The sequence below is a fragment of the Neodiprion fabricii genome, chromosome 6, assembly GCF_021155785.1.
Source record: "Neodiprion fabricii isolate iyNeoFabr1 chromosome 6, iyNeoFabr1.1, whole genome shotgun sequence".
NCBI classification, from domain to species: domain Eukaryota; kingdom Metazoa; phylum Arthropoda; class Insecta; order Hymenoptera; family Diprionidae; genus Neodiprion; species Neodiprion fabricii.
In genome coordinates this window covers 39014-63128 of record NC_060244.1, presented here as the reverse complement: position 1 = coordinate 63128, position 24115 = coordinate 39014, and the positions used below count along the sequence as shown (strand labels likewise).

At 45.9% G+C, this 24115-nt stretch overlaps 1 protein-coding gene across 7 annotated transcripts in view; it reads left to right on the top strand.

Moving 5' to 3' along the window:
* The window catches only part of LOC124185887 (fat-like cadherin-related tumor suppressor homolog), a 223420-nt gene that overhangs the window by 172871 nt on the left and 26434 nt on the right, over window positions 1-24115 (top strand). For all 7 annotated transcript variants that reach the window (XM_046577122.1, XM_046577121.1, XM_046577124.1 and 4 more), the window contains exons 4-6: window positions 11013-11119; window positions 11852-12056; window positions 18582-18643. In XM_046577122.1, coding sequence (XP_046433078.1) covers window positions 11013-11119; window positions 11852-12056; window positions 18582-18643 — 374 coding nt within the window. The remainder of the gene's footprint in view (window positions 1-11012; window positions 11120-11851; window positions 12057-18581; window positions 18644-24115) is intronic.

The window sequence follows — 24115 nt, the reverse complement described above, 5'->3', positions numbered from 1 at the left end:
GGGAGTGGGGGGGGGGGGGATAAATAATTGGTAATCATCGGGCAACAACCTATTATTAACGGGGGATGGATCGTTACTCAGGAGTAACGTAGAAGGACGCGCTGCTACAGGAAACCGACAACCGGCAGTCCGGTCTTACAGTCTGGTCCGCTCCATGGACGGAAGTAAATCTTCCTCGAGCGTGGCCCGGCCTTTCCGAGTAGCGAACACGCGATGCGAATGCGCCTCCCTTATCGGCAGAAGGCTTAACTAGACAAAGGAAATATAGTGTATATGGAGAAGGGGATAAATCGGCCCGGCGGTAGTAATAGATGTGTGATAGCCGAGTTACGCGCAGAAAAAGAAGAAGAAAATGAAGAGGAACGAGAGTGAGAAGAGCAAAGCCACAGGCGGACAGGCTGCACTGTGATTTTCCGGGTCTGATCACGCCGGTGCATTACTTGAATGAATTCCCGATGCAGATAGATGTGGCAATGGCGGCGGATGTCCGCGTGGATCACGATGCAATCATACCGTCGAGAACTCGAAGCGGAACTCGAGAGGTTATCCGTTCCGGAAATAATCGACGACGCCATCCCAAAATGTTCGAGTGAAATTAAATGCAGCTGTCTTTCCTCAGGGGTGAAATTTTTCTCCACTTCCTTTCTTTTTATATGAAATTAAGAATGCAAAGTGAAAGAAGTTGGAAACTGATGATTCTCTTTCGTCAATCGCTCGGAAGTATAAACATTCTGATAAACTAGCCATTGTCTTTACAGCTTGTCCAATTGCAAGAGAAAAGAACACGTTAGAATTGAATTTCTAAACCGTGATCAAGCTCTCCGTTGCTAATTTTGCTCTCGCGTTAAACAACGCCTGATGATGAATAACCGTAAAACCCTTCTGGCGATTTGCTAGAAAATTAGGTGGAATTACTCCGCTCGGAGTAACGGCGACAACTGAAAGAGTTAAACTGAGCTATTGCTCGGGTCACGATATATTTTGTTGTTGATTTATCACTCGTCTGCGCACTGAAAACAACACGGAAAGGTAAACAAACGTTGATGCAGTGCGAGATCGAATAATCATTCCACAGGGTAGTGCAAAAAAGCTGCCAGATCTCTTTACAGTTACTGCGGAACGGGGCGAAAATAAAGAAAGGGTTTATCATCACCGGGGGTGGTATTTTTCCCTTTTACTTTTATTCTCCTTTAATCTTCTTTCTCGTCTGGTTATTTCGCTCGACGTGTTATATAGTGTCTCCTCGCGATCTCGGTCCATCGCTCCAGTGCCGTTGCAGAACCGTATATATACCTTTTACTTCCGAAATTGAGAAAGTAATCCGAGATAAATGAAACGCCGGAGAAAAAGGCTGAACGTGATGGGAGACACCAAAGGCGTCGAAACGACACGTTTTTATCATCAATATTCCGCAGTCTTTTGTCGCTCTTCTCTGGAATCAGGTACAGGTATATTCAAAGAAAGCGAGGATGGTGCTCACAGAGAACGCATTGGGATAAAAACCGTCGAAACTTTTCACTCATACTTTATATTATCGTTGTGCGATTGTTCCACTCCTCTAGACTTATGTCGCCTCTGTTTTATCGGCTCGCTCTTGCGATATCGATCTGCCACTTCCTGCAGAGACTTTTCACCGATGGAATGATACGGAACGACGAAAAAATAGCTTGCAGCGAATAATTGCAGGAGTGAAACTGGTCCAACCGTTGAACGGTGAAAGTCTTGTTGAAAAGCGTTCCTCGCTATTTTGACGTCGATGCGTAGATCGGCACTAATACCGACAAAAGTCGATCCATCCTCGGTGGTTTCATGTTCGCACCGAGGCCTCTGGATCTTCCCCGCTGGTTCCATCCCCGCTCTTCTCGAACATACTCGAAGAGTCAAACTCCATTTGCGTTGATCACGATCATGCAGGCTGGTGGAATATATCAGCGTTTGGGGCGCGTTGAGTCGGCTTGGCGTTAACGCGATTGGCAACCCGACGCGTATCGTTCAACCCGAGTACCAAAATCACACCGTTACACGTCCTTTTGCGAGCCTAAACCATTCGCGACCTAATGATTTTATCGCCCCCAGAGAAACTCTTCCCAAAATTTTGAGATCACTTTCTGTTTTCCCACGGCTGCCGTAAGACAATATGCGAGCGTGGAGGAACTCGATCATCCCGGTTCTGATATCGTTATCAGGTAGGTCGGTTGAGGCCGGGAACTACCTCGACGACGAGCTTTCACGACGCCGTTGGTCCCTCGCGGTAACAATTAGGGCGAGGCACGAACCTGTTTGCTCGCGCTCGACGACGCCCGGAGTTACAACATAAATACCGATCGACGTTAACGGGTTAATTCGGTTGACGAGGGTTTGCTTCGTCGCGGCGCGTTTCGAAGCGGTCCATATATCGCCATCGGGGGATAATGTAAAAACGGGATGTTTCTGTGTACAATAAGGATCGCTCGGCGGATTGCGGAGGGAATCGCGGACGTCGGTTGCTGGAAACGAGATTATTTCCCGGATTCAAAGGATCCGGGTGAACCCGGCCAGTCGGCCAAGGTATAAGCGAGAAGAATTTTGAAGAGAGCGGAGAGACAGCGTGTATATTATTTTTACAAATATCCGTTGCCGTTGTCGCCGGTAGCGAAACACCGACAAAAAAATATCGCCGAGTTATCGGAGGCCAAGGGTTTCGGACTTGTTCGAGCTGCGACCGGTAAAGAATTTCGAAACGGTATCTCGGAGCCAGGCCTGCGAGACCCGTATGGCGATGAGGGGGTAAGGCGGAGGGTGGGAGGGCGGGCGATATCACCTAGACAAATGGAGTCGGATATTCCGGCGCGGCGGAAAGTTGGGCGGGGGGGGGGGGGATTCTCAGAGTGGATGAACGGCACACGGGCGCGGATCCCAGCGAGTCCCTTCCGCGTGTCCAGTCCCTCATATGTCACGTGGTGGCGGGCGGCCGTGCGGATACCGGTTGTTCCCTGCAATTGAATTCTCCACCGGACCCCGGAACAGATTCCACGTCGTTTTTAGACCTCGTCTTTTATAATTCCGCGACCGATGGTCGCGCGATTTCGTTTCGATTTATGTCCGCGGGATTGAACCAATTGATATCACAGTTGTTGTCCTATAGTCCTCATAAATTCCCGCCACTGACAGAATATGGACCAGGTCTCTCCCTCTAATTCTCGTTTACTTCCAAACCCTCGCGATACGACGGCAGCTAGGCGTTGAAATCGGCCGACCCTCTCTTTCTCTCCGTCTTTATTCTGGTTTCTTATAATTTACGCGCGTTCGCGATCAAGACAACAAGTAAAGGCTTCCAACGTACGAGCGATCCTTTTCCACGGTATACGGTCTGTATCGGAGGCAGAAATTCCCAACTGCGAATTTTCGCTCAACGACAAGACCTTTTTCGTGGGAACAATTTAGTCGCGAAATATTGTTATCTGTTTTCACGCTCGAGCCGGAGGAAAAAATGTATGAGAAACGGGGGAGATACTTTTTCGACGCGAAGAGTCGGGGTTTTATTCACACAGGCCTCCAGTCCGCAGACCGTGGCCTGAATCACTTCCCGGTGTTCCTCCCCTCCTAATTCCGAAAATTTCAAAGGTTGCCCGAGTTCCGGTTTCATATTTCACTCTGCTATTCACCCCGTGCAGTTGGCTAGAATCAATTTCCTCGTCGATGTATACGTATAAATGATATAAATCCTCGACGACCATTCGAGCCGGTGACGTAATTTTTCAGCGCTGCAGAGACACCCGTCGGCTTCGTGTCTTTGGAGACATTATCCATAAATTATAACTAACAGAATCACCGGTGTTGGCGAGAAAACTCTGGAAAACAATCAGCGAGTTTTTAATTGGTCTCGCTCCTTTTCAGTATCGTACGAACAGTTCTTTCTCCTTTTGTCTCCGATTTCTTTTTTTTTTTTTTTTTCCGTTCTCTTTTCGGTTCTACTGAATTCACGAGCGCGCTCTGCAGCCGGCACCTGTAATCGCCGTACGGGAAGACACTTGAAATAGTTGCATCATTAATTAAAAAACTAGCGGAACACGCGGTCTGGCATTACTAATTGACCCACCAACGTGCGAATCTCGCGTACGACGTTCCTTGGTATTTGATTAAAAAAATCTTTAGCTGCGGTCGTTGTTAAAACGGGAAATGCTGAAAGCCGGAGGGACAAGCGAGAGGGACGACCGTGCCGCATCGTGTTCGCCGCGTGTAATTTCTCGGCGAATCTCTTTCTGCGCGGGTACCCGCCTCATGATATATTCTCGCGACCCACACGGGCCTTGAATTCGAGAGTGTCCCTCCTCACTTTGTTCACCGGCGTTCTGATCCGGCCGTCCTTCCTAAGGGAGAGACGGACAAGACGGTACGGTGGTGCGGCGGACCACGTGTCGCCCGGACGAGACTATCAATCAGCGTCCGGAGATCCACCTGGACGGACAAACGTGTGTTTTGTGAGAAGGGAGCCAAGCGAGCGAGCGAGCCGCATCCGAGCCGAGACCCCACGCTGAGTTAGTCTCGTCAGGGCGGATTGCCGTCTGGATAACCAGAAACGGATCTACTGCGAGACGGACGGACGCGCGTGTGATCTGCCTATGAATAATCAGCCTTTTCTCCCATCCTCGTCGCCGATATAGTTATCCTCCGTCTTGTAGGACAAGGAGTAGTACATGCCGAAGCACGCTTAAACTCCCGAATGATTCTCGGAGCGATATAGCCGTGAAGGGGAGTGCGGGACATTGTCGAAACGCTGTCCGACCTCGCGTTCGTCTTGGCAGTGGTAACACGAATATCGAACATCGAACCAGATCGGACGGACTATCCTGTGAAAGTCCTCGGCTGTCCATAAGTGTAGAAAAATTCGAAGCGAACGCGAAAGGAAAAAACGTCGGTGAGGTGTCTCACTGTTGAGCACTTGGTCCACTGCGTGACAACAGAGACAGGCCAGTGGCGGCGGGTGTATCGGAAAATTAGGGGTGTGACCGGGTGGAAATGAACGCGGGCGGTGTGATGGTGGTGGTGAAGAGGAGATTGCGGAGGGATAAGAGGCGACGGGGACCCGTAAGAACCGAGGAAGAATGAGGCGGAAGATGAAGGTACACGACCAAGGCGGATCCGGAGCCCTTACCGCCGACATAACTCGTCGCGGTCTCTGCCTTCCGGAACCCAGGCTCATCTTCTCTCGCCGGCTCTGTCCGGAGGATCGGTGTCCTCGTCTCGTACTTGCTCGCAGCCCTTGTTGCAGCCTCTGCATCTGCGTTTTGTTACGGGCGTTCGTTTCTTTGCGTCCCTTCCGAATCCGCAAGCGCACAAAATTTTGTCAGCCACCTCGCTGCTGCCGGTCGCGGCGGAAGCGTAAAGTTGAGAGCATAGCGAGAGGAAGGAGCGATTGGGCTGTGTCCTCAACATTTATTTGTTAGTCCAATTACTCGGCGAAGAAACTTTTCCCGTGTCTTCTCTCGTTCGGCACGAGATACCGGGGAGGTTCCGTTTGAAAACAGTGCCGGAGCAGCGGGCGGCGCCTTCCGCGCGACAATGAGACCCTATCATATGATCAGAATATGATTAACGGCGCTTCGAATGGCACAGGGAGAGTGCTTACCCTTTGTTTACACGTTTCTTACACGGTCCTCGTGGCGGCGTAGCGGAATTTTTACCGCTGACGAATTATGACTCCTGTTTCATTTTTATTAAACAGAGTGAGTGTGGGTAACGAGGGCCTCGTTTCGATAATTAAAAAAGAAATTTCCTCGCAAACTGCCGTCGCGTCGCTACCTTCCGCTTCTCGTACAGGATGTATGGCTGGCGGTGCGTTCGCATTTTAATTAAAACGTTGAAACGCAAGAAGGACGGTGACTGCGGGCGCCTCTCTGCGTGCGCCTTGAAATATTTAGTGACGTTGCCGCCATGCGGCCCAAATTCCGGTCAATCGAAATCGCGCAATTGAGAAAAAACGGCGAATTCCGCGGCAAAAAGTTAATCCTAGTTAAATAAGGATGGCCGAGCTACTGCCCACCTTTCGTCCAGTTTAAATGGACTAAATTGTTATCGAGTATCCCGAGAGACGTTCGGGTCGTTACTCACCAATCGGCGGTAAACATACTTCGCTCTGGTCCCCTATTTTCCCGCCGCTCGGGCATCGCCTCGACAAATTCACCAGACGCCTTTCGTTGATCGGAATTATCCTCTTTAAAGACCTTAGAGTTGTGTCAGATCAGGTTGGGCTCGGTTAACAAACAACTGAGGTAACCCGCAAAAGTCCTCGACAGTGATCCGTTGACCCGGTCATAGAGGGAGGCTGGAAAACTGATTTCATTCGCTTTTCACAACCATTCCGTCTTCTCGGCATGTTTTTGAATCCGCACTATCTATTGTCAATCAAAGTTTCGATTGATCGAGGGTTGGACTTATCGATGAAGCGACACGCCAAGTGGTCCAGAACTTTTATGCCCTGTCTGGTTTTTCTTGGCGGAATCCAACAGAAATGTAAGCATGCAATCCACCCACACGTCAATTGCCGGCGTATGCCTTGAGAAAAATGTAAAAAAAAAAAAGAAACAGCGAGGGTGCGATACACGTATAATAACGTCAGGGTAGAACGAGGCGAGAAAGAACTCTCGAGGAGAGGGAAGAGCAGAGGGTGGTTTCAGCCTGGGTGGATGACAAGGGGAAGTTTATTCAATGTAGTAATTTAGAAGGCAATTTACATCTCATTCTCCGAAATACCAACGAAGGGTGGGAGTGGCGATGAGAGCAGCAGAGAGGGGGAGGATGAAGGTTTCCATGCGTGTGTGCCCGCGATCTATTCACCGACTTCTTTTCCGCCCCCTTACTCACAATTTATTTTATTTTCCACTTTATACCCGTTATGCTCGTCATCGTTACGTCTGTATTATTTTCTATTCGTATTTTTTTTTCTTTTTAATTTTCTTTCTCGCATGCCAATCGCCATGATACATTAGTACATTAGGACGGATATACGGCGCAAGATTCGAAACCACGTCACGAGTGATCGAGTAAAATTCTGCGTCTCGTCGACTTGTTGTTAGTGGCGTACGATTTAATAATTTTCGGGTGAGCTTTGGCTACGATAATTTGTTAATTCGAGCCTGCCGTTTGCACACGGACAAGCGAGAAATTAATTTTCTTCATATGCACAAAAATGTATTGTTGAGAATATTTGAATCACAAAAAGTTAATGACCATGCAAGTGCGAACGCGGATATGAAGTACGTCTCGTAGGTAGGTAATGGGCGTGTTCGGAAATTGACTGAAAGTACTGTCAGTACTGAAAATCTCCAGTATACGTCACTTGGACTATACTATTTTCAGTACTGACAGTACTTTCAGTCAATTTCCGAACACGCCCAATGTAAACATATCGGTCTGTACGTGTAAGGTTTTGACTGCAGAGGTAGGTGACGGCCCTTCCGCAGCTGTAACTTTCTCGCGTTCAAGTAGAGAGACGTTCTCCAAATCGTCTGGCATTGTATAACCTGACTCTATTAATAAAATAACCAGCATGTATGCATGGATAATGTGTGAATATGGAAAGTGTTCTTCCTCTTCGAGCACAACTTGCAAGAATGTCTGTAAGTGTGTTTACATTTTGGAATCTTATTTATTTTCAAAATTATACGTTTCAACAATGTATGGATAATATTGGCGGAAGACCGATCGTTTTGTTCTGGGATCCTGGGTTTTTCACAGGATCTTTTTTATTTCTCTCCTTTTCACCGTTCCACGTGTCTTTATTCTCCGCGGCGTTATTCGGGGCGAGTACCGAATGGCATCTTCGCTGCATTATACCAGCCATGCCTTCCATCCACCCAGCCTGTAATACGTTCTTGATGGCTTTGTCAATACAAAAGCGAGAACTCTTTTTCCAGACCCATTCCCCCTCTCGCCGCCGTGCAAAAATGTTTAACGTATTAAAAATCGTTTTGATAACTCGGAAAAGTACCTCCGAGGCTCTTTACAAGTTCCTGGGTGAAAAATATAAAATGGATAAAGTTCTACCGTTCGATTTTCAGCGATTATACTTATACGTGTGCGATAGCTGTGGCGAAAGATTGTTCCTTCTCGCTGCTCCTCCGCAGAAACCAAGAAACGTGCAGGTACCTACTCCGTGCCGTTGTATTGTCCATGAATTTGGTGAATCTGTCAGGGAGGAAAAGGGATCGGGGGAGGGGAAGAAAACGAGGAAAAATGTTGACGTAAAATTTTTCTTTCACCGGCACTTTATCGCCGTTCCTATTATACGTATACCAGAGGTTTTGAAACTTCCCCACTCCTGAAAGTTTTCGCCCCGCCGTATGTCTCCTTCAGGTATGAATGCGTAAAGTCTTTTTTTTTTTGTCCCCCCCATTATTTATAAACTGTGACGAATTTTCTCATTATGATTTTTGGGCTAAAAATAAGAAAGTACGAACGGCGAGGAAAATAAAAAGTAGATAAGAAAGGGTAAGGAAAAACATAGAAGAACAACTTCCAACGCTTTGCCGAAAGTTTTAACAGTCGTAGATAATATAATGTTGTTATGCATGTTATGTATGTATGTCGACGTTATTCTGTAATAATAGAAAAACATTCGTGCGCTACACGCCATCGGCTGATTTTCAAATACAATTTTGTCAGTCTTTATTAAATTTATTCTTTAAGCAATTGTTTTAACGCATTAATTTTAATTAGAATGAAATTAAAATTAATTACAATTAATAATCAATTTGAAAACATTATATGCAATGAAATTTATGTGAATTTTAATCCACCAAGCGAGTAGATTTTACGTTTACCAGCGCTCAAAGCACACCAAATATACGCGTGCTTAATGCACAGATAAATGCACACTTTAATTATAAAAATATAATTAACATACCGATGACTTGATAGTGTGTCATAGTGTGATTTTTCTTTCTTTGCAGAAGGCTGATCAGTTTCACTCTCTAAATTATCACCGTCAGACATATTTTATTATTAGAAAAATAATTTGTTTTCAAGTAAAACGCAGGTTATGTGTACCGTAGTAAACAACACTGTATACACTATGGAGTATACACTATAGGTATCCGAGCTCAGTGTGGCGAGAGAGATGGCTTAACGCCGGATCGAGTGGGAAGAAAATCGCACAGTCGATTGCGCATGGCGACGCGTCGCCAAGCCAGAAATCGGTTTTACGTGCGGCTATAGATGTTTGTTTCACATCAAAAGGTTTGACGCAAACCTATCACTCGATAAATCTTATCCACAACCTCGAAATTCGTACACGAGCTTAAGACATGCATATACATATAAAATATATATATACTCAACGGGGCATTGATAAATGGCAGATGCATATACATATGCATATACATATATATATGTATATATATATATATATATTTACTTTTCCACGTCTCTTTTTATACCTGTCGATCGTTTTGATGAATTACTTCCGGTGGTGTGGGAAATAAATCGAGCCAGTTTTGATCTGCGTAATTCACCAGTTAAATGCGTTTATTCCGTCTCTAACAACCCTATTACGAGATATCGCTTTTTTTGAAACGCTACGTGAACGATAAATCTTAATTGTAGTAACAGCAACGAGATACCTATCGCGGGGTAGGTAATTATGCTTTATTGGATATCGCCATATTCATTCGGGTGAAATGATTTATTGCACCCTCTGACACGTGCTGTGTTTTTCTTTCCTTTTATCGCTCCGCGGCGGTGCAGAACATGATGATTCGTGATCTTCTGCCTGAACTTAATCTGCGTTTTAAAATGATTTCGGTCTAGCGTTACCAAATAATTGTCGGTGTAAAAAAATTATTCGTTTCAGGACATAACGCCGATAACGGATCATAAAATTGTTTCCAGTGAATCGCTGTGAAATATACGTTGGACATGAAATTTGTACAGCGTGTTGAACTTGCGAGAGAGGCGAGACTAGGTTCAATGTCACATCGGAAAATTGCGTAAGAGCTTTCGACGTTGATTAAGTAAATGACTTCGGGTGCAAAATTTCTGCTCTCGTCGACTCGTTAAATCGCTATCCCGAGAATCGAGTCGTTCCGGAGATGAAACACGCCTGGTTTCGTAAAGATACGTATTTTATTCTCGCATCTCGACCGGAGATTCATGATCGCAGTCGATTTGGCGCAAAATGCGGGCGGACAAGGATTTGGCGTTGAAATTTAATTTGCGATTGTGATTCTAAGTGGACGAGCTGTGAGAGAAGACAGTGGCAGGGGAGTGGAGAGAGAAGAGCGGAGAGCGGAGAGCGGAGAACGCGGATCTTTTTCCCCATTGTTAACAAAAAAGGTTGGGAGCAGAGAGAAACACGGCGGTGGAACCTTGTCATCGTTCGTCTGGCATATTTAATACGACAGAGATTCGGGATGTAACGGTACCTCGTTGAAGGCGGAACACCCGAACGATCCGATTCCAAGTAAAATCCGTATGGCCTGCTCGAACCGAATCAAGATTTAATTTCCTCTTATTTTTCACCCCTCGATCCGCCAAGACGCCCCTAGATTAGCACAACGCATCTCTGCGGAGCGCAAGAGGAGCAAATTTGTTCGTATGAAAGCCTTTGACGAGCCGGGGAATGGTAATTGTCTCGGTGGTGAGTAAAATTTGCGCACCTCGCCCGTAAGCTGGGGCGGTGGTGATCGGACAAGGCGGAAGAGAGCGAAGCGAGTTGTATAATTGATATACATACATTATCTCAAACGGAGCGTACTGCCGACCTCTGTGCAGCCTCTCACCGAGCAGCATATTAAGGATATGGTAATGCGGGCGAGATTCAATATTCATACGCTAAACGGGGACCCCCCCCCCCCCCCCCCCGTTCAGTATTCAAGTCCGGGAATCCATTCGGGCAGAGATAAGGGAAACTCCGTTCGAGGAAATCGACATCTCGGTTCGCGGTAGTTAAATTTAAGACGCCGGCTGCGTCCACCTCGTCGTATCCTTGTAATCTCGTAAATTTTAACCGTCACTCTGTTTCTCTGTTCCTCCAGGCAACGTCAGGACCAGGGTGGTCCTCGACGTCGAGACGAAGTCCGGCTACTGGATCACCGTCTTCGCCCAGGATCACGGAGTCGTTCCCCTGAGCTCAAAGGTCGAGGTAAGAAGGGGAAGAATACGAGGGCGAGGGAGAAGTCATACCTAATTGTATCGACGAGTATTCATTGATATACAACACTCTTGTTCCATTCGCGCCGCAGCAATCCTATCTTGCTTCGATCGAGGCCGTTGAACCCGGGCTGATAATTTATACTCCCAGTTGTAAAAATTCTCAATCGTATTTATCGACACGCTGTATGTACACGTATATGCGTAGAGTATTTTATTAACCTCCCGCACGCTACCCGGAGCGAGAGATTACACCTTATTATTACAGTCACGTTGTCTACGCAGACACTGCGGGCGCGGTGCTTCGATGTATAATGCCCAATTATCTCCGGCACGGTAAATAATCACCACCGATCGATCTCTCGCTGTATCGAATTTCCAATCGGACACAGAGCGACGGTTTATTTCTCGATGTCAGCCGCGTTTTCATTCGCGCTTCGTCTCCCCGTGTCCGTGAGTAGTTACACGCGCGCACGCACGCACGCGCACAGACAATTCCTCGATGAATCTTACGACTCAATTTCATAATTAAGACCTCGGGTCACGTGTGTCGACGTACCTGAAACTCTGCGAAAATTCAACATCAGCTCTCTCTGCGGCGGAATTTCGCAAGCTTTCGGTGTAGACGACAGTGTTTCGCACACCGCCGCACCGGTGTAAACATGAACGCATGGATTTTCTGGATTTTCATTCAAAGGATTTCATCGAGGCAATGTTCGTACAGGTTTACGTGGCGGTATTGGATGAGAACGATAACACGCCGCTGACAGATTTGCCCGTCTACTATCCATCGGTGCCCGAGAACTCGCCGGCCGGAGTGAGCGTGGTCCAGGTCCGGGCTTTCGACAAGGACGTTTCGCCCCAGAAGCTCACCTTCTCCATAACGAGCGGGAACCCGGAGGGTTATTTTCTCATCAACTCAACTACGGGTGAGTCTGTTAATCAACTTTTGCCCAATTAGCGCCTTCGCGTCAGCCTTTATAAGACGAATATGCGTTTCTGTCCGAAACCAATTCGAGCTTCTGGAAAAATCACTTCGTATCTAATATGAGACGAATAATCGATCGTACATCTCTAGTCAAATTTTTTGACCCACCCTCTGTAGCATCCCCATCGCGATATTTCAACGCGTTGCCCCCTCTCCCACCTTATCGCTTGTTCATCTTATTTTTCTTACGAATCGCTTCGGAGAACCATGTTCTTATAAGGATTACAAATTGTTTATTACGGAGTATTATTCCCGCGTTTCTGTTATAACGACGTAACATTCGTATATTTTGGCACTGCGACTACGCGGAAGATAAACGTCACTTCTACCGAATGCTGTGGAAAATCGAAGGACCGGAGAGTGAGCACGAATTGATTATCCTTTTCCTTTAATCCTGCTGCAAATCGCATTCCGGCGGCCAAAAATAAGGGTGAAATTCACTCACGATACGTAACAAGCACCGATTTCCGCCGGCGCCCTTGCGCCCTCACAGCTCCGTCGCTATAATCGATCGGTCGTAAACGGCGATAACCTTTAGTAATATAACGAGGGCAGACAACGGCGCCGAGAATACTCGCTGATGTTATTGCAGCAACAGTTATAGGTTCGTGTTCAACGCGTGGGACGGTCAACGGACCGACGAAAATGGCACCAGCGAATGAATTGTTCCAAAGCAACAAGGTCCTCGGGTTATCTAACCGCCCCTATAGAAGCGCGCCGCATCGCGTGTACAACGTTACCTCATCTCGCCTACAATCCTGTGAAAAAAATGTCCTTCTCTACTAACAACAATTCACTCGCATTCGATGAATATCCCTTTGTTCGACGCCCATTCCACAGAAATGGGCAAACGATTGTTGGATTGAAATATTATCTACTCCGATGTTCGCACCGCGAGAATTCAAGTTTGATATTATAGTGACTTCAAAGTGAACTTTAAACTGAAATTTAAACTAAACGCAATCGCAACGCATCCGAATTCGAAACTTTCGCAAAATTGCCAAAATAATGATTCCGAACATCCAATTACAGCAATTTGCGAGAGGCTACACTGCCAAACACGATACCACGACTCATACCCTGTATAGCGGAATTTGGGCTTTACTCAAATTCGAAAAAAAGGGCTCAAATCGGAACCGTGACCTTACTCAAAATTCTCAACAAAACAAAATTACGGCTATTCAACAACGCGAGACTCAGGCTACGGTCACCAAGCACTAGAAACGAGAAACGAATTTCGAGCACTTATCGAAACAGCAAATCGAAAGTGGTCATCCGTTCCTCGGCAAGTCTTTACTTCGTTACTCTCGAAAATTAAGCGTAAAGGTGCCTGCGGTATGTCTGGCTATAAGGGGCGCGTATGTGTATGTATGAAAGGCGCGTAGGATATAATATATCGCAGAAGAAGCTCCCCCGCCGTCCCTTTACGATGAGCGCATATTGCGAAGTTCGTTGCACATACCTGTCGCACACCGCCTCATCCCGTTGATATATAACCTGGCATGCATTTTCACACCCTGAGACAAGTGAGTTATATACCGTGTACTTTCAGGCTGCACGTCTAGATGTGTGAAATACGTAACCATAGCCATATGTGGCTGATCGAATCTCCCGAGTTTTCGCTGAATTTTCGTGCCCATTTCTCTCACCGTGCAATTTTGTTTATTTATCAATTTTTTTTTTTTTCTTGACGACCATATCAGAGAACATAAATTCGAGAAGAAGAAACCCCGCGAATAGGAATAGGATTAATAATCTTATTATACATTGCAATATCCATTTGATGTTATGTTCCCAGGCATACGGCCTCGACAGGACACACCGACGATAACCCGGCGCACAATTTGACACGACGAACGGACCTAGCCTAACCAAGGCATAAAGCCTTTTCCATCTTCAACGTTAGCAGCGGCAGCGGCTGCGCAGCGACGAAACCCGATCAAACCGGGTTTTCGGTATAAATTCGCGAGCTGACGAGCGGTCAGCAGTAGATGTAGAGCAAAGCGCCTAACGGATTCACTGTGAATTTCGAGGCCGGCCGTGATTTAAGGCGCGTCCACGTGACTCGCTCGAATACTCGGCTTCTTTTCGCATCGAATTCACGCGCCAAAATATTGCCAGAATTTGCATTTACAAAAAGGAAATTTTTTAGTTGAAATCATTATCTCTCGTAATTTACTTTTCTGTTGTTTGTAAAACCATTATATCCGAAAGCATGGAATGCAATTGATTGATTAAAATTCATATTTGGCGAAAATTTGTCTTCTTGTCCGAGAAGGTCGATGATTTGCTGTTATAAAACTCGAATAGGATCATATAGTTGCAGCAACGGTGAAGCAAATAAACGTCCACGGTACCGAGTTATCCGTGTCCGATGACATTTGCTTGAGGATTTGCCGACCTGCCCGATTCCGTGATCCAAAATTCAGCCAAATGAATAGGGTGTTTCGACCAGGCGTAACCCGAACATTTTCTTCCCTGTCAGAGAGAGCGGTTCCTTTCGATTCTTTTGTTACTATAAATTTGTTCGCCAAAAGGACAAAACAAGTCCCAACAACAACGAGGTTGCACGAGCCAAGGCTCTGGAAAAACGGCGAACGTTTCAACGTATGCAAATCGCCGCGTCAAATGCAATACCGGTGTAGTAGCTCCAATTTGACAGGTGATTTATGTTACTGGAATGTGACAAAATCTTGAGTGAAATTCCTTCCGCGCAATGCGCGGCATATCACTTTCTCCTGCCGCTTCTCGATGGTGGTGTCCATCGAAAACGTACGTACTCCAGGTGGTTGGGGGCTGGAAACATCAGGCCGATGTATTGCATTCGACAGAAGCAGAAGAAGACAAAATGATCAGAGATCTAGATCAGGGGATCCTTTAAATTCGCAAAGAGGATGGTGTCTCTCTCTCTCTCTCTCTCTCTCTCTCTCTCTCTCTCTCTCTCTCTCTCTCTCTCTCTCTCTCTCTCTCTCTCTCTCTCTCTCTCTCTCTCTCTCTCTCTCTCTCTCTCTCTCTCTCTCTCTCTCTCTCTCTCTCTCTCTCTCTCTCTCTCTCTCTCTCTTCTCTCTCCTATCTTCTCTATAGGATTAGCGGCGGACGATCGTATACTTCGCGTAATTACACTCTGCGGCAATGAATTATTCTCGGCGCGTTATTACAACCGATCATCAACCACCGTTTTATTACGTTTTATCGGAGCTGCGGCCGCGCGGTACTTCTCGTTAAAGACGTCGCCGTGCCCTATATAAAGGGTTTGACAGTCTCATCATTGATATTGAAACCGGTGGTGATCCCGTTCGATATAATCACTTGCCCAGCGGCGCCTAACCATTTAATTAGCTTGTCGAGTACTCTTCGGTCAATGTTCATCAGTGCCTGAGCGTCGTTTGTGCCCGTGTCACTGCGATCTCCATGCGAGCCGCGCTCGAACGACTCGTCTCCGCAGGGATGCCAAAACTCGCGTAGACGAGGAGGCGAGCGCGCATTACGCATTTTTGAAAGCGGTCCAGTTCGGTCGTCCGTCTAGTGACGATCGTCAGTGACGCCGTGCGTTCTCTCGTACCACGCGACCATAAACGAGAGGCCCACATATACTCTCGTATACGTTCGCTCTACGGAGCGAGTGTCTCTCATTCTACACGGGACCGAGTGCCCATACACACGTACCAATGGTCTTGCACCATTTCATCGTACAACGAGCCCAAGCGCTCTTGGTGTACTACCGACACGAGAGGACCAAACATACTCTCATATACGCTCGCTCCTCGGAGTAAGGCAAATGCAAATCATACGAAATTCGATCGAATCGAATAAAACAAAAATCGCAATACGAAACGCACTCGAGATCGCGGCGGCATGAGTCAAACGGGCTGTAACAGGCATATACACATTCATATACACAATCGACACATTCACGTGTGCGACACACGCTTTCATACGTTTACAAATAAACGTTCATACGTCGTGGGTTTTTATGCCGCAAGGCTTTTCCCACAAGAGCCAATAAACATTCATAATTCGATGGCTCAAAACGCGAGAGTTTTTTATTCAAGAAAACCTCAACCTCTATCCTTCATACTAATAAAAAAAGGTTCAATACAAAACTACGAGGCAACTTCGCCTATGACGAAGCTTCGACAATACAGTCAACATCGTTCGATATCGAAACCCGGACGGGTGGGAATTTCAACTTTCTTTCGGCGAAACTATGTAAGAGAAAAATATTACGCGAGAGCGAATATTTGTGACTTGCACAGTTTGTATCGAGTAAGACTTTCTCGATTTTTCGCATTTTCGATCCACGCGAAGCTTGATAAAGCAACGAGATAAATGGAGAGGTGCGGCGTTCGATTTTTGACAGCGTTAACTACCCGGATGACTGGCACTGCAATAATCGCGGAGAGGATGTCGGAAGTTGCGAGTTTTCGGCTCGTCCGCGAAACCGTTCGCGAAGCGCAACTTGGCTTCCGGAGTTATAAAGTTGTTAGAATCTTATTATTACGATCAAACCGGGCGAAGATTGGTTTGTCTGAAAGCCAAGTTACGCCGTGATTCAAGCCACTCCTTGTCGGGGTTCTTTCCGAAAGTTAGGTATCGTAATTTTGAGGTAAACAAATAATTTCCGTGCGGTGCCGAAGGAAGCAGCGAAGCGGGAATGAAACTCGCGTAATTAATTGGATAACGCAGTTACGAGTCAAGTCGAGTCGAGTCATCCTTCTACTCGCAAAATTTATACACCTACTTCCGATTGCTTTTTCGACGTTGTTTCGTGCTGCGTCCGCCTTCCTCCGCCCAAGAACACCCGGGCTTCCGGGTCCCAGCCGCGGTTACAAGATTCGTATATAACGTTTATCGGTGGGCAGACGCGATTTATCCGATGTCTCACGGTTCGCCAGTTCTAGCCGCCTTCTGCAACGACCTTATCTCACGTCACGGGCAAGAAAGTTCGAAATAATGAAATCCCGCAGGCTCGTTTGTCGCTTTTATTCTTCTTCTTCTTCTTCTTCTTCTTCTTCTTCTTCTTCTTCTTCTTCTTCTTCTTCTTCTTCTTCTTCTTCTTCTCCTTCTTCTTCTTCTTCTTCTTCTTCTTCTTCTTCTTCTTCTTCTTCTTCTTCTTCTTCTTCTTCTTCTTCTTCTTCTTCTTCTTCTTCCGCTTCCTCATCTTCTTCTTTAAACCGAACGTTAAAATTCCCCGTCTCTGCCGAAGCCTGTGCATAATATGTAACGATTCTGTTCAATATAAAATTAGCCCTCTGCTTTTCACTTACCCCATTTTCTATTCGTCCGTGGAAGAAGTACCTAAAAAGGCTCGGAATATGCAAACCGCGCAATGTTGACTATACCTAGTCGTAAAACATTTTCTCAATTTCTGGGGTTTCGTCGGGCTTCAAGGCCTCCGGGAACCCCGAAAGTCTAGCCGTTTTATACATTCAATAACCAACAGGCTAAGCAGGTTAGCGCGAAGCCCTTGCCGTACATATACTCCCGCAAACTTTAGTCTACTCCTCGACTCGCTATACCTCGCACTGTAGAATTACCCAAACTCTGGCTTCGCGAGCGTGAACAACGCCCGAACTCTGTGCCGACACGGTGCTCAGCTTTTGCAAACAATTTGTGGAATTTTCGGAATACCGTTTTAATACTCAATTCCGGGGGTGCGCTGTCGCCTAGATGTTCCGAGCGCCGGAGAACCCGGCAAAGAATGACGAAGGCGAAAAATTGCAGAATGCAATTGAAATATTTGAAAACATAGCGAAGTATGGTTACAAGATGGTTTCAAACATCAACCGGGTGAAGGGTTGCTCGGTTTTACGAGCGCAAGTGGTTCAGGAATTTGCTCGTATGTCGGGAACTGGACTTTGTTCGGAAGGCGGGCGAGGAATTTAGGGATCACAGAGCTTATGGTCACGTACAGGAATTACGGTCAAGTGCCGTAAAGCTTTTCTCCCGTATGCACAACAGTGCCAGACACAGTTCCCATATATGCAGGATTTTGGATATAGCACACGCGTTGAATTAATTGGCACAACTCCCGACGACACTTGGAAAAAATAATCCCCACCGTCAATTTCTTTCGCTACCACGTCTCATCCGCAAGCGCTCTACCACCCCCTGTATTTCCACATCCACGACCCTTTCAGCCGCAGCGAGAGACGAGAAGAGTGTAAGGGCATGACCAAGAGCTCGTAGAACGGGGTAACACCCTCGGGCGACGCAGCTGTGGGAAAGGCTTTATTTTCCTTTTCGATACCTACTTCGCCTTTCTCCCTCTTCCTTTTCCTCCACGTCTCCGACGCGCAATGCAGCAACCGAGATCGCGACACTTTGACCGTGCAGATAACAATCGTGCACTATGCACTTTTTTCGCAAGGATTCTGCCCGTTGTCGCTGCTTCGTAAAAGTTTTTTTCGTTTATGTTACTTAAACGCCTAACAAAATTATTCTTGAATTGCATTTTCTGTTACAGGCCTGATCACTACCAGCGGGAGAAAACTTGACCGCGAGAATCAGGGTGAACACATCCTCGAGGTAAGCATTATATTTCCTGCGAAATTTTTCCTTAACGTTTTTTTCATTTAACGGGGGACTCGTCCGTACGCAAATTGCCTATACGATGAAACGGATGCGCGGGGTTGATACATCTCGGTGATTAGGCAGTCGGTGATATCTCCTGAAAGAAAAATACTCGTATCGAACGTGAGAAGAAGCCTGCGAACCGACATCGCTGGAGCGGAGTAATCAAAAGGCTCGTCAGAGTCTCGCTCTGCTTGGGGAAAACGGCGCGTATTATCCATAAACGTACGTGTATCTAACGGTGCGGCGTCTCTAATTCTCGCAGAGGCGCAGTTAGCGCTGCAACGTGTGTCGGCATCGCTGCTGAGCGTTTCGCGTTCCCGCGGACCCTTTCCGGAGCGGGTAGTCGGTCTCAGGTTCACGGCAGCTCGTTAGCGCATCTGCAACCATGTCGAGAAGTGCAGCACGGCGATATCCGGGGATATCGGAGGGTGGCTGCCGGTTGTTGCATGGCTGCTTGATTATACCTATACTCTGAACATGCACTCACCCGACTAGAGGGACTTGGTAACACCCGGTAATTGCATCGGCACGGAGTCTCCGTCCAGAGACGTTATTTCCTCCCCGACTGGTGGCGTACCTCCCTCCCCCCCCCCCCCCCCCCCCTCACTCGTTTGTTTACTAATTCACTAATTATACGCATTTCCCGAGTATCTAATCGCCCCTCTGCCGCACAGTGTACGCCACTGCCGCGGTCGGCAGCTCGGCGCCGTCTTTGTCGTTTCCAGAGTCGTTGCGACTTCCCTACCTGCACGGTGTGCTCTGAGTACCTATATTATTACAAGTGTTTGTACGGATATTTATATCTTATATACAGGACTTATATACAGGGTGGGGCATTTAATTTGACGAGGGCGATTTTCTCAAAAACTAAGCAAAATCTCAAAAAACCTTTCAGAGGAGAGCTGGAGGGTTTTCAAGGGGACGGAACATGGCGCGCTCGAATTTTTATTAAGTGGATGCGCCACGGTGGTACGAAGGTTAGCTTTGGTTTTTCTAAATGTTGGATGGTATATTTTTTATTTTAAAAATTAAAAGACTATTCAATTTCTAGTATAAAAGTACGAGTACACCAGTTTCCTAAAATTGACACTCGATAGGATATTTCAAAAATAAGAAAAAGATACAACGACGAACAACATCGAGGAATAACATGTAACGGAATGCCCGTTTTCCATCACAATACAATTAAATAAATTAAAATAATAAACAATATTGTTTATCTCCTTGACATCACATCTCCGTGTCAATGTTTAATAGAAGAACGCGAACAAAGAAAAACACAACGTATAACCGGCTGATAAAATCGCTTGAACTATCATTTCTTATTGTGTATATGGTAAAGTCGTGTTTGTTTGTGTAAGTGGTGGATAATATGTGTAAAAGTAATATAGAGATATGTATAATGTAAACTTATCACTAGCGATCCGAGTATGATTTAGCCTCGTGTTTGTCCAGTTTCGTCCGTTAATTTATTCGATTGCCCTTATCGCCTTTTCGTAGTTTCACATATGCACGCATAAGGTAGTAACGGAACGGTGTTATTAAATACAATTGGGGTACAGTAGAAGCGTATAGAGTTGAACACTAAATGATAGCAATGTATGAATTTCATACGGGCCTAGTCCACCGGGGAATGCATTTCAACATAGTAAGGAAATTCAAATGAAAATGACTTAATACGTAACAAAGAATGCTATAAATGGATAGTATACGGAATAATAACAAAAATAAGGACAATGCGAACAAAACAAGAACAGTTTACATGGAATTTGTAATCGTAATCTGGATCTGATTTCCGTGTGGGAGCTACCTAGAGATTATTATGACCATAACGACGTTGGACAAGTACACGGTAAGAAAGAAGTAATACGGGATACACCGAAGAACAGAAAATAGAGAAAGCACGTATGCAAACGGGAGCAAAAAAAAAAAATAATAATAACAATAATCATAATGAAATAATAATAATAAATAAAATAACTTGAAAAAGTAGGTAAAAAAAATAAAAATGGTGTTAAAAATAAAAATAAAAATAAATAACACCGGTAGATGACAGTGAAATAGTACGATGGTACACAAGGGGTGAGACGAGACAGAATTGAAAAACGAAAGACGAATAAGTGAGGTAACATTAGAAGAAGAGAGAAAGAGAGAGAGAGAAGGTCGCAGGTCGGGTCACGAATGCCTTCTTCGGCCAGGCTGCTGTCGCATCGAATGCGTAAGGGCAACTCCCTCGGAGTTGGTAAGCCTTTGTCGCGTCGCCCTCGACACCCATGTCAGTCGCCCACCGTCGAGTAAACGGACGGTCCAACGAGAGAAGTCTCTGCCACCGTTGAAGTCGCATCCGCCCTCTGCCATGCCCTCAACTTCCCGCCGTCGGGGGTGATATCGTAAAATTTTGTCAACTACCAACTCCACGTGTTCCCGCGCCACTCACAAATTGTACTCACCCACCTATCCCACGAAGTATACCGCATTGGCTACGTATAACGCAATACGAACGTCACTTTTGTCGCAAAAAAAGAAAAAAAAATATATATATATAATAATTTCACTCCGCAATTCCAATATTTTTCTTAAGACTGTATAATACCGCCATCTTCTCTAGCTTTGCATGGTGTGTGAAAAATTCGTCAACCATATTCTCTTTCATCGTTTAATACGGCGAAGCTTTTCCTTTTCAGAGGATAGAAATTCTTCGCTCCGTTTCATCTTCGGACTGTAGTATACGTATAATGCAACATTTTCTTCTTTTACAAACGAGTCCATTATTCACGTCAAATTCAAAGAATTGATTGCAACTGATTTTTATTTCTACTTTATCAGCAACCTAATTCCTCTCCGTATTTCTTCGGTGTTTCCATAAGTCGAGTGGCAGAGTTGTTCGCGTACAGAGTTCCAACTTTCGCGATTCGTATCGCTTGCGTGGTTTTACGTTGTATACAACAAGACATCCGCACCTTGCATATCCATGCTCAAGTTTTGTTTTATTGGCAGCTGCCACGACGACTAGCGTATCTTACTCCTTTCATTTTCCCAACACCTTAAACCTTCCCTGTTTTACATCTCATCTGTATAGCGTGATCTTATCTGTATAGTGTGTACCTATATGTATCTCGTCTAGCACTAGCCTGCGGGTGAAGCATATACCTAGGAAGATCCACTTTTACGCGCAATATGTCGCTACAATATTGGCACATTATGTAGCGGTGTATGTACGTATACTACGGATAAAACAGAAAGGAATAAAACGCGATGTTCCTTACGCCAGTGCCCTCACCAATAAACAGTAGCATTGCTTATAGGTGAGAAGATCGATTGTCTGACTTTGGTTTTCCCCAACTTTCACCGAATTATCATTACACGTACCTTATACCGTGAATATTCCTCCACCGATTCATATGAGAGAGAGAGGGAGAGGGAGAGGGAGAGATAGAGGGAGAGGGAGAGGGAGAGGGAATAGAATAGAATAGAATAGAATAGAATATGATTTATTATTATCCATAGCAATGTTGGACAAAGATAACAGCAAGCTACAGAAAGAACTTAAGACTAGTTAAAGGTAGGCTAAATCTAAGTATACAATCTAAAATCTAAGTATACAGGGAGATGGAGAGAGAGAGAGAGAGAGAGAGAGAGAGAGAGAGAGAGAGAGAGAGAGAGAGAGAGAGAGAGAGAGAGAGAGAGAGAGAGAGATCGACGAAGCTGCCCGAACTTTGATCAGTGACAAAAAAAATCGTTCATATTGTTCCAACGAATGGTAATCGGGTACAAATTTATCGCTTGATATAACAGCGAGCGCAGGTAGGGAATTTTGCGTTATCATACGTACAAGAGCAGCTGGAAAAAGTACCGAATTCTGAGAACCGGAAGCACCACCACGGACTTAACACCTACACTTGCTTCAAATCGTTGGCCTGCAGAATCAGTTGACAATGAACGACTGGGATCCATTGTCAGCGGCACACTACGTGGGGGTGCGGACGCGCCCTGCAGGATTCTGTTTAAGGAAGGTGTAAAACGCCGCCGTACTACGGATTCGGAGTTTACTTGTCTATTGTTTTACTCCGTCTGTCGCCAGCACTGAACGTTGCTTTCCTTTTATTTTTCTTTACCTTTTCCTTCTTCTTTTTTTTCTTCCTTTTAAAATCTTGACCGAGCACCGAAACTTCCCTCATCGAACGCTTATACCGTTGACACGAATATAGAAAACCGTGAAACCGAACCTTTCATGAGAAACATGTTCCGCAACGTTACGGAGATGGTTGACTTTGCGGTTTATATCTTTAATCGTGGAAGGTGACTACTGCCTGGGAAGTTGGAGTTCCCTGTTGGTTCAATGGGTGTAGTTCGGTTCATTTCTGCGCTGCAAAAACGAAGGAAGAAGTATGGAGAGGTGTCGCATTGGAGAGAGAGTAGATTCTCCTGGGAAATGCACGCGCGAATCTTCCGCGGGGAATAGCTGCCGGAGGATCCTATACCGTTTTACTTTTCAATCTCCCATAGGATGTGATTTTCTCCCTCATTTCCACGCCGACAGACAATATCGGGGGGGGGGGTCTCTCTCTCTCTCTCTCTCTCTCTCTCTCTCTCTCTCTCTCTCTCTCTCTCTCTCTATTATACCCGGTTTTGACGCCCCCTCATCATTTGCTGGCGCTGCACGAGGCTAACCCTGGGTCATCGACACTCTGCCGCTTCTAACAGTGTATCATACCTATGTAAGCTTCGTAGTTTACTTATAGAGTTCGATACGTTCCTCCAGGTTCACCCGTGATGACAAAAGGTGGCCGGATCGCAGATGTGGGTTATACGTATATGTATACGTACGTACAACTTGAATACGTATAGGTATACGTGCGTTACCGTTGTCCCGCGGTGGCGAGAGTTTAGAACAAACTTTCGATTGATTACTTTACTCTTTGTCTTTCCTTTCTTCTCCCCGCTACGTTCCTTCAATCTTCTCTTCAACCCATCGCTGTGCCGACACGCGCGGTGTCATATCTCTCGTTATTAATCCCCGACCCAAGTTTCGGTGGTCAGCCGGTTTCCGGTGTTACGGATAAGAATGTATTGTATGCCAAAGCGCAGATCGAATCATCGGGAAGTGGCTTGCGTCCGCCCAACTTTCGCCAATAGTTCGGTCGAATTCGAAGGTAAGATGAATCTAATTAAATTGTTGCCCAGATTCTGGGAAATGACTCTGGGGTCGGAAGTCTGGTATACCGAACCTCGAGATACACGCCTGGAGCCGCTGCAGGCTGTCAATGGGGGTTGTTAGGTTAGTTGTTTGTGTTTCTAACTTAGTTAGGGGTAACAAGTCTCAACCTTGGACCCCCGTATCCGCGAACTTTCTTGGATCTCACCTCCAAGACGGATGGATTCGAGGTGCCTCCGTCTCGACTCGGTGCATCCGGTTATCGCGAA